The sequence below is a fragment of the Gobius niger genome (genome assembly GCF_951799975.1).
Source record: "Gobius niger genome assembly, chromosome: 2".
Taxonomy (NCBI): Eukaryota; Metazoa; Chordata; class Actinopteri; order Gobiiformes; family Gobiidae; genus Gobius; species Gobius niger.
Window position 1 is genome coordinate 1,501,902 of NC_136853.1, and position 12,967 is coordinate 1,514,868.

Here is a 12,967-nt window from a genome sequence, read left to right on the forward strand (position 1 = left end):
CCGATATCATATTTTCGATCAGTGCATTCCTGACAAAATAAGAGATAAACAGTGTTTCATTCAGCTCAGTCTCCTACTGCTGTCCCTTTTTAATAAGCTTTAAAATGAAACTGTTTGAGCCAGGCTTCAGGCAGTGCGAGGGAGGTGTAAAGTCTCCATTAGAACCCTGTTTACCACCAGGGGGCGGTAGCTCCACGAGGACCAAAGAGAAGGGCAGCGCGAGGACAAACCAGCAGAATGAGTAAATGTAACCGTGTTTCCTCTTTCATCCCCAGGAGCTTTGAAGGAATCTTGTACAAGAAAGGAGCTCCGCTAAAGTCCTGGAAGCCTCGGTGGTTCGTTCTGGACAAGACGAAGCACCAGGTCAGAGTCCCCTTTGATTTACACGTTAGTCGCTCCTGCAGACTCCTGACCCCAGTCCATGAGTTACATTTAGCTTCACCAGGCTCAGAAAGGAGAGACATCAGTAACTCCAGACCGATCCGTGTTCTCCCAGTTATGTCGAAGGTGCTTAAAGGTGGAACATCTGGAGGCTGAACAGCTGCTGCGTCCTGTGCCGTTTGGGTTCAGGTCTGACCTTCCTAGATCTGCACCAGGTCAAACTGTCTGGCTCCTCATGTGTGCATGAAGGACCTCAACAAGGGTCCACTGTGGGCCCTGTGCTCTTCTCCCTGTGTATGAATGTATATCCAGATGTGTTCTCTCCACATACATCACTAACGTCGCTCAGTCGTCCCTCTTGTAGTTGTTGTTGCTGATGAAGCTGTGAGCGCCCTGATGTTTAACGCTTTACCGTCTGTCTGCGCCGCAGCTGCGATACTACGACGCGCGGCAGGACAAGGAGTACAAAGGCGTGATCGAGCTGACGGAGGTGGAGGGCGTGGCCCCGGCCGCCGTCCCCACGATAGGAGCGCCCAAAAACGTGGAGGAGAAGGCGTACTTTGACGTGAGTGGTTACAGAAGCAACGACAGCTCTTAAGCCCCGCCTCCAACGGAGCACATGTTACTTAAGCCCCGCCTCCAACAGAGCACATGTTACTTAAGCCCCGCCTCCAACGGAGCACATGTTACTTAAGCCCCGCCTCCAACAGAGCACATGTTGCTTAAGCCCCGCCTCCAACAGAACACAAGTTACTTAAGCCCCGCCTCCAACAGAGCACATGTTACTTAAGTCCCGCCTCCAACAGAGCACATGTTACTTAAGTCCCGCCTCCAACAGAACACAAGTTACTTAAGCCCCGCCTCCAACAGAGCACATGTTACTTAAGTCCCGCCTCCAACAGAGCACATGTTACTTAAGCCCCGCCTCCAACGGAGCACATGTTACTTAAGTCCCGCCTCCAACAGAGCACATGTTACTTAAGCCCCGCCTCCAACAGAGCACATGTTACTTAAGTCCCGCCTCCAACAGAGCACATGTTACTTAAGCCCCGCCTCCAACAGAGCACATGTTACTTAAGTCCCGCCTCCAACAGAGCACATGTTACTTAAGCCCCGCCTCCAACAGAGCACATGTTACTTAAGCCCCGCCTCCAACAGAGCACATGTTACTTAAGCCCCGCCTCCAACAGAGCACATGTTACTTAAGCCCCGCCTCCAACGGAGCACATGTTACTTAAGCCCCGCCTCCAACGGAGCACATGTTACTTAAGCCCCGCCTCCAACAGAACACATTTTACTTAAGCCCCGCCTCCAACAGAACACATTTTACTTAAGCCCCGCCTCCAACAGAACACATTTTACTTAAGCCCCGCCTCCAACAGTTTAACCAACGAAAACAAGCAAGTCACAAAAACGGAAAAAAAATGTTGAAAATAAAATGTTGAAAATGTCAAAAAATTATGAAAAAAAAATGAAAAAAACCTGAAAATTTATCAATAATCTGAGAAAAATGATGAGATAAAATGATCAAAATGACAAAAAAAAATAAAAAAATGGCGTCAAAAAATTACGAGAAAGTGATTAAAAATAAATAAGAATAAATCAGTTTTGTAGGACTCTCAAATGAGGCGTTGCTCTGGCCTGTAGGCTGTGACCTTTTGGATTTGGGTAAAGCTGAATGGAGAACATGCAGTCGGTTAAGGCGGAGCTTCAGACTGCTGAGTTAAGCGCTGAGCACATCAGGCTGAATGATTGAAGAAGGGCCTGATGCTCGTCCACCAGGGGGAGCTGTCCCTCAGTAATAACACTGTTTGTGTGTTTGCAGTTGAAGACGACGAAGCGCGTGTACAACTTGTGCGCACAGGACACTTTCCACGCGCTTCAGTGGATCGAGAACATTCAGAACTGCCTTTCTGACGCGTAACGGGGACTCGGCGACAAACCCCCACCGGGGGGCGGCGGGGAGCGGCGGAGGAACGCGGAGGGAGAGAGTTCAGTCGGGAACAAGGGTTGACGGACCAAACGCCGTGCACGAAGCCCCCAGAGCTTCCTTTGGTTCGTCTTTGTGTTTAAGGCGACGCCAAAGCCGAGCGGAAGTCGAGCGCTGCCATTGGCTGAAGTTTGGACGAGGAAGGCGGAGCAAAGCCGGTGAAGCCGAGGAGCCACAATAACCGCCACTTTGTGTTAGGCGGAAGCGCGGCGAGCGAAACGCGGCGAGCGAAACGCGGCGAGCGAAACGCGGCGAGCGAAACGCGGCGAGCGAAACGCGGCGAGCGAAACGCGGCGAGCGAAACGCGGCGAGCGAAACGCGGCGAGCGAAACGCGGCGAGCGAAACGCGGCGAGCGAAACGCGGCGAGCGAAACGCGGCGAGCGAAACGCGGCGAGCGAAACGCGGCGAGCGAAACGCGGCGAGCGAAACGCGGCGAGGGAAACGGGCAGATCACATCTCTGTTCCACCGACCCTACTCTACTCTTTTTTTATTGTTAATCTTTTTATTAAACTTTTTTTTAACAGAACAAGAACAAACAGAAATAATAACAATGAAAATAAAATAAAATATAAACAAAGCGCCATCCTCTATGGCCACTAGGGGTCAAGCAGGCACTGTTTCCATGGATACAGCCAAAAGCAAAGCAGATAGACGGCATCTCTGTAATCGCCCATATATGGTCATGTTTGAAAACAATTAAAAAAAAATCTAATTTTTCTTTAATTATTCAAAAACTACTTTAACAAATGTTGAAATATGAACATAGTTTCTATTAAATAAAGATACAAAACATGGGGAGGAGCAAAGTGGTTCAACAGCCCATAAATACATGAATAACAGCGAATGCTAACACGATGCTACATGCTAGCACTGTGCTAATGCTAACGGTTAGCTAGCGCTAGCTACGACTGACGCTTCTACTGAACAACCTGCTGTGAATAAACGTCCACATGGACCTGATTTAGACTTGACTTTATTCATGTGATAAATAAGAAAACGGCTAAAAAGAGTGAAAACTGTGTTTCTAAAGAGTCTTTTCTCCCCCCTTGGCGAGGCCACGCCCCCTTCTATGACGATGCCGTCTGTATCCATGGAAACACAACCAGGCCAAGTGGAGGAGAGGCAAAAGAACCATGAAACAGATTCATATTTATTTATTCCTTTTCCTTCCATTTCATTTCTTTCACATTTGTAGCATTGAAGTTTTTCTTATTTTTTCCCCCCAAATATTTTAATTTTTTTTTTTTCCTTTTTTTAAATTTTGTCCGACTCTGCCCCACATTTTCCTGGAATATAAAGATGTTTCTTTTCGGTTCTTGCGTTCGATACTTTCATTACGGTCTGGAATATGATTCTCTTGTGCTAAACTCAAACGTTTCAACCAGGGATGCACCGATACTGAAAAAACACGATATCGGGAATCGGCTACAAAGATCCGATACTGAACCGATACCAGTTTGGCTGCATGTCAGTGTAAAGCTCAGAACCCGGAGAAAGACATCACTGATAATTGGTCGATTACATGTTTCACTCAAAGAATGAGACTTTTAAGACAGTGGTATCGGTGAATATCGGCCGATACTCGCCCCCCAGTATCGGCGCCCTGGCTCGGTGCGTCTCGTGTGTTTGGGGCTCCTGTAGGGCGGCTGTGGCTCCTCCTCGCGTTCCGGCTCTTTTGCTCCCGCCCCTCCACAGCCTTCAGCGCCGCCTCGACGAAGCACCAGGGGGCGCCGGCGCATGAAGGACGAGTCTACACTGTGAAAACCGTTACGAGACGCCGCCGCGAGCTCGAGGGAACCAAGCTCTCACATTTCAACGATTCTGACGCTCGGGACGAGGGCGGGAAACGTGTCTTTGTTTTGCAAACTGGACGAACTCTCCACAGAGAAGCCACGCCTTTTTTATGTCTTTCATAAGATTCTTTTTTTTACTATTTAGATGGATTTACCCACGGAGGCCCGGCGTGCTGCAGGAGGGAGCGGGTTTGCAGTACCGCCACCATCCACCGGGGGCTGTAAACCCGCTTCCTCCCCAGCGCTCGCGGTTCTTCCTCCGGCCTCGTTTGTAAGATAGTTCTGCCGTTTCCTCCGAACTGTAATGTAGAGTTTCGTGTGTATTAACCCTGTACATAGCCCTCACTCAGATTTGTATTGAAATAGTAGTAATTTATTTAACGGTCTCCACATCAAAGGTCTCTCTCCAAAACTAGTAAAGGCCGACGCAGCCTCCACAAGACGCCAGTCCTCTCGGCCACGCCCACTTTCTCAGCCAAAACAAACGAGACATTTCAGCTCAAACTGTTATTACACCAATCAGACTGACTTCATGTTTCTGTCGCTCTCAGTCGTCCATCCAAGAACCTTCACTGAACATGTTGGTGACGTTTCCCGGTGTTTGATGAAGGTCTAGGTCAGGGGGAGGCAAGACCGAGGGCCGAAGCCGCTGATTATTCGCCCAAAGTAAAGCACAACACTGGAAACACGACCATGATGAGATAAATGACTTGAAATTGCTTGAATTAAAGTCCTTCTATGTTGAATTTGAGTCGGTTTGAACTGATCCAAGATACAAATGCGACAGCGCCGACGGAACAAGAATAAAACCCACTTGGAATCAGACAAATAATCGTTTTTCACTTGAAATGACACAAAATGATCTGAATTAAGAGAATAAACGACTACTAGAGGTTTTATCTCATCTAAGACCAGAGCAAATCTACTCAAACCTCAGATTTAATCTCTTAATTCAAGTAGATTTATGTCATTTCTTCCTTCTAATGCCAGTGTTTTGACCTAATTGGGTGTAATGACAGTACCCTTTTCCTCCCATTTAACTCTAATAATGTTAAAAGGACTCTGTGGTTTGTGTACTAGTGTTTCTCAAAATCATCTTGAGGGCCAGAGGTTCTGTGCCGGAGGGCCGGATTTGGCCCCCGGGCCTGACGTTGCCTCCCCCTGGTCTAAGGTGAACCAGCCCGGTCCCTCAGTCCCCCAGCCTGACCTCTCCTACACCGGCCTCTTTCCCACAGGAGGAAACGCCCGGCTCTGTTTCCTCAAAACATCCCTGTGTTTCTGTCCGTGTTCTGGTCCGTGTGTTTCTGTCCGTGTTCTGGTCCGTGTGTTTTTGTCCGTGTTCTGGTCCGTGTGATCCTTCAGTGAAGTATTTACTGTCTCAGAATTACCCATGTTTTCTCTCTTTTCCGCACCGGTGTGAGGAAGTAACCATTGGATTCTCGCTTCCGCAAAAATAACCCCGCCCACTAAACATCCGGCCAATCACAGCCGGAGTTGTGGCGGCCCCGGCGTCTTGTGGAGGACGAGTCGGCCTGAAGTCTGACCATGTGCCATGTTCTTGTATTAATGTGACTAATGATGTTTTTATAAACTGTTAACGGTCCTGACGTTTAGTAGCCAGACATTTCCTACAGCGGGCGGGGCTTACGCTGCAGTCCTGGGGTGTGTACGCTGCAGTCCTGGGGTGTACGCTGCAGTCCTGGGGTGTACGCTGCAGTCCTGGGGTGTACGCTGCAGTCCTGGGGTGTACGCTGCAGTCCTGGGGTGTACGCTGCAGTCCTGGGGTGTACGCTGCAGTCCTGGGGTGTACGCTGCAGTCCTGGGGTGTACACTGCAGTCCTGGGGTGTACGCTGCAGTCCTGGGGCGTACGCTGCAGTCCTGGGGTGTACGCTGCAGTCCTGGGGTGTACGCTGCAGTCCTGGGGTGTACACTGCAGTCCTGGGGTGTACGCTGCAGTCCTGGGGCGTACGCTGCAGTCCTGGGGTGTACGCTGCAGTCCTGGGGTGTACGCTGCAGTCCTGGGGTGTATGCTGCAGTCCTGGGGTGTGTACGCTGCAGTCCTGGGGCGTACGCTGCAGTCCTGGGGTGTACGCTGCAGTCCTGGGGTGTACGCTGCAGTCCTGGGGTGTATGCTGCAGTCCTGGGGTGTGTACGCTGCAGTCTTGGGGTGTACGCTGCAGTCCTGGGGCGTACACTACAGACCCCCCAGGACTGCAGTTTACATCCGTCCAGTATTAGTTACATTAACCACTTTATTTATTTGGTCTTGTTTTGTAGGGGTGGTTGTCGGCGCTGTAGGGGTGGTTGTAGGGGTGGTTGTAGAGGTGGTTGTCGGCGCTGTTTTCCTGAGCCGGTTCTGTTCGTGTCAATCATGTCGACATAGTTTTTTTTAGCCTCAATAAAAACGATGGGTTTAAACATGAGCCGTGAGCCTGGTCTCTGATTAAAGTGACACATTACAACATTTACACAGAAACGTAACTTAACACAATTTCATTCAAGATTCAAGTTCAAACATTTAGTGAAACACGACGTTATCACCATGAACCTGGGACTGAATGTGACAGAGTGAGGACCAACGAGAAGAACAAATGTGGAGCTCGGACGTTTAAACAGGTCTTTATGCAATGAATGGAGATCAAAGAAGCTAGCAGGCTAAAGCTAACTAGCCCGCCGGCTGCTCGCAGATTCATTCAGGATTAGTTTGTTTACGTCACACCACTTTTATGTTGTGCTTTGCGTTAACGGGAGGGGTTAACCACAGTAGCCACTACCAAAGCTAACCACAGTAGCCATTACCAAAGCTAACCACAGTAGCCATTACCAAAGCTAACCACAGTAGCCATTACCAAAGCTAATCACAGTAGCCATTACCAAAGCTAACCACAGTAGCCATTACCAAAGCTAACAACAGTAGCCATTACCAAAGCTAATCACAGTAGCCATTACCAAAGCTAACCACAGTAGCCATTACCAAAGCTAACAACAGTAGCCATTACCAAAGCTAATCACAGTAGCCATTACCAAAGCTAACAACAGTAGCCATAACCAAAGCTAACCACAGTAGCCATTACCAAAGCTAACTACAGTCGCCATTACCAAAGCTAACCACAGTAGTCATTACCAAAGCTAACAACAGTAGCCATTACCAAAGCTAACCACAGTAGCCATTACCAAAGCTAACAACAGTAGCCATTACCAAAGCTAACCACAGTAGTCATTACCAAAGCTAACAACAGTAGCCATTACCAAAGCTAACCACAGTAGCCATTACCAAAGCTAACCACAGTAGCCATTACCAAAGCTAACAACAGTAGCCATTACCAAAGCTAACCACAGTAGCCATTACCAAAGCTAACCACAGTAGCCATTACCAAAGCTATCCACTGTAGCCATTACCAAAGCTAACCACTGTAGCCATTACCAAAGCTAACCACAGTAGCCATTACCAAAGCTAACCACAGTAGCCATTACCAAAGCTAACAACAGTAGCCATTACCAAAGCTAACCACAGTAGCCATTACCAAAGCTAACCACAGTAGCCATTACCAAAGCTAACCACAGTAGCCATTACCAAAGCTAACCACAGTAGCCATTACCAAAGCTAACAACAGTAGCCATTACCAAAGCTAACCACTGTAGCCATTACCAAAGCTAACCACTGTAGCCATTACCAAAGCTAACAACAGTAGCCATTACCAAAGCTAACCACAGTAGCCATTACCAAAGCTATCCACTGTAGCCATTACCGAAGCTAACAACAGTAGCCATTACCGAAGCTAACCACAGTAGCCTTTACCAAAGCTAACCACAGTAGCCATTACCAAAGCTAACCACAGTAGCCATTACCAAAGCTAACCACAGTAGCCATTACCAAAGCTAACAACAGTAGCCATTACCAAAGCTAACCACAGTCGCCATTACCAAAGCTAACCACTGTAGCCATTACCAAAGCTAACCACAGTCGCCATTACCAAAGCTAACCACTGTAGCCATATCCAAAGCTAACCACAGTCGCCATTACCAAAGCTAACCACAGTAGCCATTACCAAAGCTAACCACAGTCGCCATTACCAAAGCTAACCACTGTAGCCATTACCAAAGCTAACCACAGTCGCCATTACCAAAGCTAACCACTGTAGCCATTACCAAAGCTAAGCACAGTAGCCCTTACCAAAGCTAACAACAATAGCCATTACCAAAGCTAACCACAGTAGCCCTTACCAAAGCTAACAACAATAGCCATTACCAAAGCTAACCACAGTAGCCCTTACCAAAGCTAACAACAGTAGCCATTACCAAAGCTAACAACAGTAACCATTACCAACGCTAACAACAGTAGCCATTACCAAAGCTAACCACTGTAGCCCTTACCAAAGCTAACCACAGTAGCCATTACCAAAGCTAACCACAGTAGCCCTTACCAAAGCTAACAACAATAGCCATTACCAAAGCTAACCACAGTAGCCCTTACCAAAGCTAACAACAGTAGCCATTACCAAAGCTAACAACAGTAACCATTACCAGCGCTAACAACAGTAACCATTACCAGCGCTAACAACAGTAGCCATTACCAAAGCTAACCACTGTAGCCATTACCAAAGCTAACCACAGTAACCATTACCAAAGCTAAGCACAGTAGCCATTACCAAAGCTAACAACAGTAGCCATTACCAAAGCTAACCACAGTAACCATTACCAAAGCTAAGCACAGTAGCCATTACCAAAGCTAACAACAGTAGCCATTACCAAAGCTAACCACAGTAGCCATTACCAAAGCTAACCACTGTAGCCATTACCAAAGCTAACCACAGTAGCCATTACCAAAGCTAGCCACTGTAGCCATTACCAAAGCTAACAACAATAGCCATTACCAAAGCTAACCACAGTAGCCATTACCAAAGCTAACAACAATAGCCATTACCAAAGCTAACCACAGTAACCATTACCAAAGCTAAGCACAGTAGCCATTACCAAAGCTAACAACAGTAGCCATTACCAAAGCTAACCACAGTAGCCATTACCAAAGCTAACCACTGTAGCCATTACCAAAGCTAACCACAGTAGCCATTACCAAAGCTAGCCACTGTAGCCATTACCAAAGCTAACAACAGTAGCCCTTACCAAAGCTAAGCACAGTAGCCATTACCAAAGCTAAGCACAGTAGCCATTACCAAAGCTAATCCCAGTAGCCATTACCAAAGCTAACCACAGTAGCCATTACCAAAGCTAGCCACTGTAGCCATTACCAAAGCTAGCCACTGTAGCCATTACCAAAGCTAACAACAGTAGCCCTTACCAAAGCTAAGCACAGTAGCCATTACCAAAGCTAACAACAGTAGCCCTTACCAAAGCTAACCACAGCAGCCATTACCAAAGCTAAGCACAGTAGCCATTACCAAAGCTAACCACTGTAGCCATTACCAAAGCTAACCACTGTAGCCATTACCAAAGCTAAGCACAGTAGCCATTACCAAAGCTAACCACAGTAGTCATTACCAAAGCTAAGCACAGTAGCCATTACCAAAGCTAACCACAGTAGCCATTACCAAAGCTAACCACAGTCGCCATTACCAAAGCTAACCACTGTAGCCATTACCAAAGCTAACCACAGTAGCCATTACCAAAGCTAACCACAGTAGCCATTACCAAAGCTAACCACAGTAGCCATTACCAAAGCTAACCACAGTATCCATTACCAAAGCTAACCACAGTAGCCATTACCAAAGCTAACCACTGTAGCCATTACCAAAGCTAACCACAGTAGCCATTACCAAAGCTAACCACAGTAGCCATTACCAAAGCTAACCACAGCAGCCATTACCAAAGCTAACCACAGTAGCCATTACCAAAGCTAACCACAGTTGCCATTACCAAAGCTAACAACAGTAGCCATTACCAAAGCTAACAACAGTAGCCATTACCAAAGCTAACCACAGTAGCCATTACCAAAGCTAACCACTGTAGCCATTACCAAAGCTAACCACTGTAGCCATTACCAAAGCTAACCACAGTAGCCATTACCAAAGCTAACCACTGTAGCCATTACCAAAGCTAACAACAGTAGCCATTACCAAAGCTAACCACAGTAGCCATTACCAAAGCTAACCACTGTAGCCATTACCAAAGCTAACAACAGTAGCCCTTACCAAAGCTAACCACAGCAGCCATTACCAAAGCTAAGCACAGTAGCCATTACCAAAGCTAACCACTGTAGCCATTACCAAAGCTAACCACTGTAGCCATTACCAAAGCTAAGCACAGTAGCCATTACCAAAGCTAACCACAGTAGTCATTACCAAAGCTAAGCACAGTAGCCATTACCAAAGCTAACCACAGTAGCCATTACCAAAGCTAACCACAGTCGCCATTACCAAAGCTAACCACTGTAGCCATTACCAAAGCTAACCACAGTAGCCATTACCAAAGCTAACCACAGTAGCCATTACCAAAGCTAACAACAGTAGCCCTTACCAAAGCTAACCACAGTAGCCATTACCAAAGCTAACCACTGTAGCCATTACCAAAGCTAACCACTGTAGCCATTACCAAAGCTACGCACAGTAGCCATTACCAAAGCTAACCACAGTAGTCATTACCAAAGCTAAGCACAGTAGCCATTACCAAAGCTAACCACAGTAGCCATTACCAAAGCTAACCACAGTCGCCATTACCAAAGCTAACCACTGTAGCCATTACCAAAGCTAACCACAGTAGCCATTACCAAAGCTAACAACAGTAGCCATTACCAAAGCTAACCACAGTAGCCATTACCAAAGCTAACCACAGTATCCATTACCAAAGCTAACCACAGTAGCCATTACCAAAGCTAACCACTGTAGCCATTACCAAAGCTAACCACTGTAGCCATTACCAAAGCTAAGCACAGTAGCCATTACCAAAGCTAACCACAGTAGTCATTACCAAAGCTAAGCACAGTAGCCATTACCAAAGCTAACCACAGTAGCCATTACCAAAGCTAACAACAGTAGCCATTACCAAAGCTAACCACTGTAGCCATTACCAAAGCTAACCACAGTAGCCATTACCAAAGCTAACCACAGTAGCCATTACCAAAGCTAACCACAGTAGCCATTACCAAAGCTAACCACAGTATCCATTACCAAAGCTAACCACAGTAGCCATTACTAAAGCTAACCACAGCAGCCATTACCAAAGCTAACCACAGTAGCCATTACCAAAGCTAACCACAGTTGCCATTACCAAAGCTAACAACAGTAGCCATTACCAAAGCTAACAACAGTAGCCATTACCAAAGCTAACCACAGTAGCCATTACCAAAGCTAACCACTGTAGCCATTACCAAAGCTAACCACTGTAGCCATTACCAAAGCTAACCACAGTAGCCATTACCAAAGCTAACCACTGTAGCCATTACCAAAGCTAACAACAGTAGCCATTACCAAAGCTAACCACAGTAGCCATTACCAAAGCTAACCACTGTAGCCATTACCAAAGCTAACAACAGTAGCCATTACCGAAGCTAACAACAGTAGCCATTACCAAAGCTAACAACAGTAGCCATTACCGAAGCTAACCACAGTAGCCATTACCAAAGCTAACAACAGTAACCATTACCAAAGCTAACCACAGTAGCCATTACCAAAGCTAACCACAGTAGCCATTACCAAAGCTAACCACTGTAGCCATTACCAAAGCTAACCACTGTAGCCATTACCAAAGCTAAGCACAGTAGCCATTACCAAAGCTAACCACTGTAGCCATTACCAAAGCTAACCACTGTAGCCATTACCAAAGCTAACAACAGTAGCCATTACCAAAGCTAACCACTGTAGCCATTACCAAAGCTAACAACAGTAGCCATTACCAAAGCTAACCACAGTAGCCATTACCAAAGCTAACCACTGTAGCCATTACCAAAGCTAACCACTGTAGCCATTACCAAAGCTAAGCACAGTAGCCATTACCAAAGCTAACCACAGTAGTCATTACCAAAGCTAACCACAGTAGCCATTACCAAAGCTAACCACTGTAGCCATTACCAAAGCTAACCACTGTAGCCATTACCAAAGCTAAGCACAGTAGCCATTACCAAAGCTAACAACAGTAGCCATTACCAAAGCTAACCACTGTAGCCATTACCAAAGCTAACAACAGTAGCCATTACCGAAGCTAACCACAGTAGCCATTACCGAAGCTAACCACAGTAGCCATTACCAAAGCTAACAACAGTAACCATTACCAAAGCTAACCACAGTAGCCATTACCAAAGCTAACCACAGTAGCCATTACCAAAGCTAACCACTGTAGCCATTACCAAAGCTAACCACAGTAGCCATTACCAAAGCTAACCACTGTAGCCATTACCAAAGCTAACCACTGTAGCCATTACCAAAGCTAAGCACAGTAGCCATTACCAAAGCTAACCACAGCAGCCATTACCAAAGCTAACCACAGTAGCCATTACCAAAGCTAACCACAGTTGCCATTACCAAAGCTAACCACAGTAGCCATTACCAAAGCTAACCACAGTAGCCATTACCAAAGCTAATGTTGCACACTTGATGAAGAATGAACTCAGAGTGTGACTCTCGAAGGTTTTATTATCTGCGAACACAACATGACAAAAAACGTAAATGTTGTGCGAGATGTTGTCTGCCGTTTGACAGCAGCAGAGCTTCTGTTTATTCTACGCAGACGCCCGCAGTTCACGTGAAGGTACCTCCCCCTTGTGGTCGATTGTATGAATTACACTTTCTGCAAATCTAATGGGCTGGCTCAGTATTAATGTACTTTAAAAATAAATAGAAATAATACA

The 12,967-nt window shown here is 46.5% G+C and overlaps 1 protein-coding gene across 3 annotated transcripts in view; it reads left to right on the forward strand.

The window, feature by feature from the left end:
- sbf1 (SET binding factor 1) overlaps positions 1-2,318 on the forward strand; it is an 82,331-nt gene extending 80,013 nt beyond the window's left edge. For all 3 annotated transcript variants that reach the window (XM_079582864.1, XM_079582866.1, XM_079582865.1), the window contains 3 exons: positions 276-363; positions 812-946; positions 2,207-2,318. In XM_079582864.1, coding sequence (XP_079438990.1) covers positions 276-363; positions 812-946; positions 2,207-2,305 — 322 coding nt within the window. In that variant the 3' untranslated portion in view covers positions 2,306-2,318. The remainder of the gene's footprint in view (positions 1-275; positions 364-811; positions 947-2,206) is intronic.
- The last annotated feature ends 10,649 nt before the right edge of the window (positions 2,319-12,967 follow it).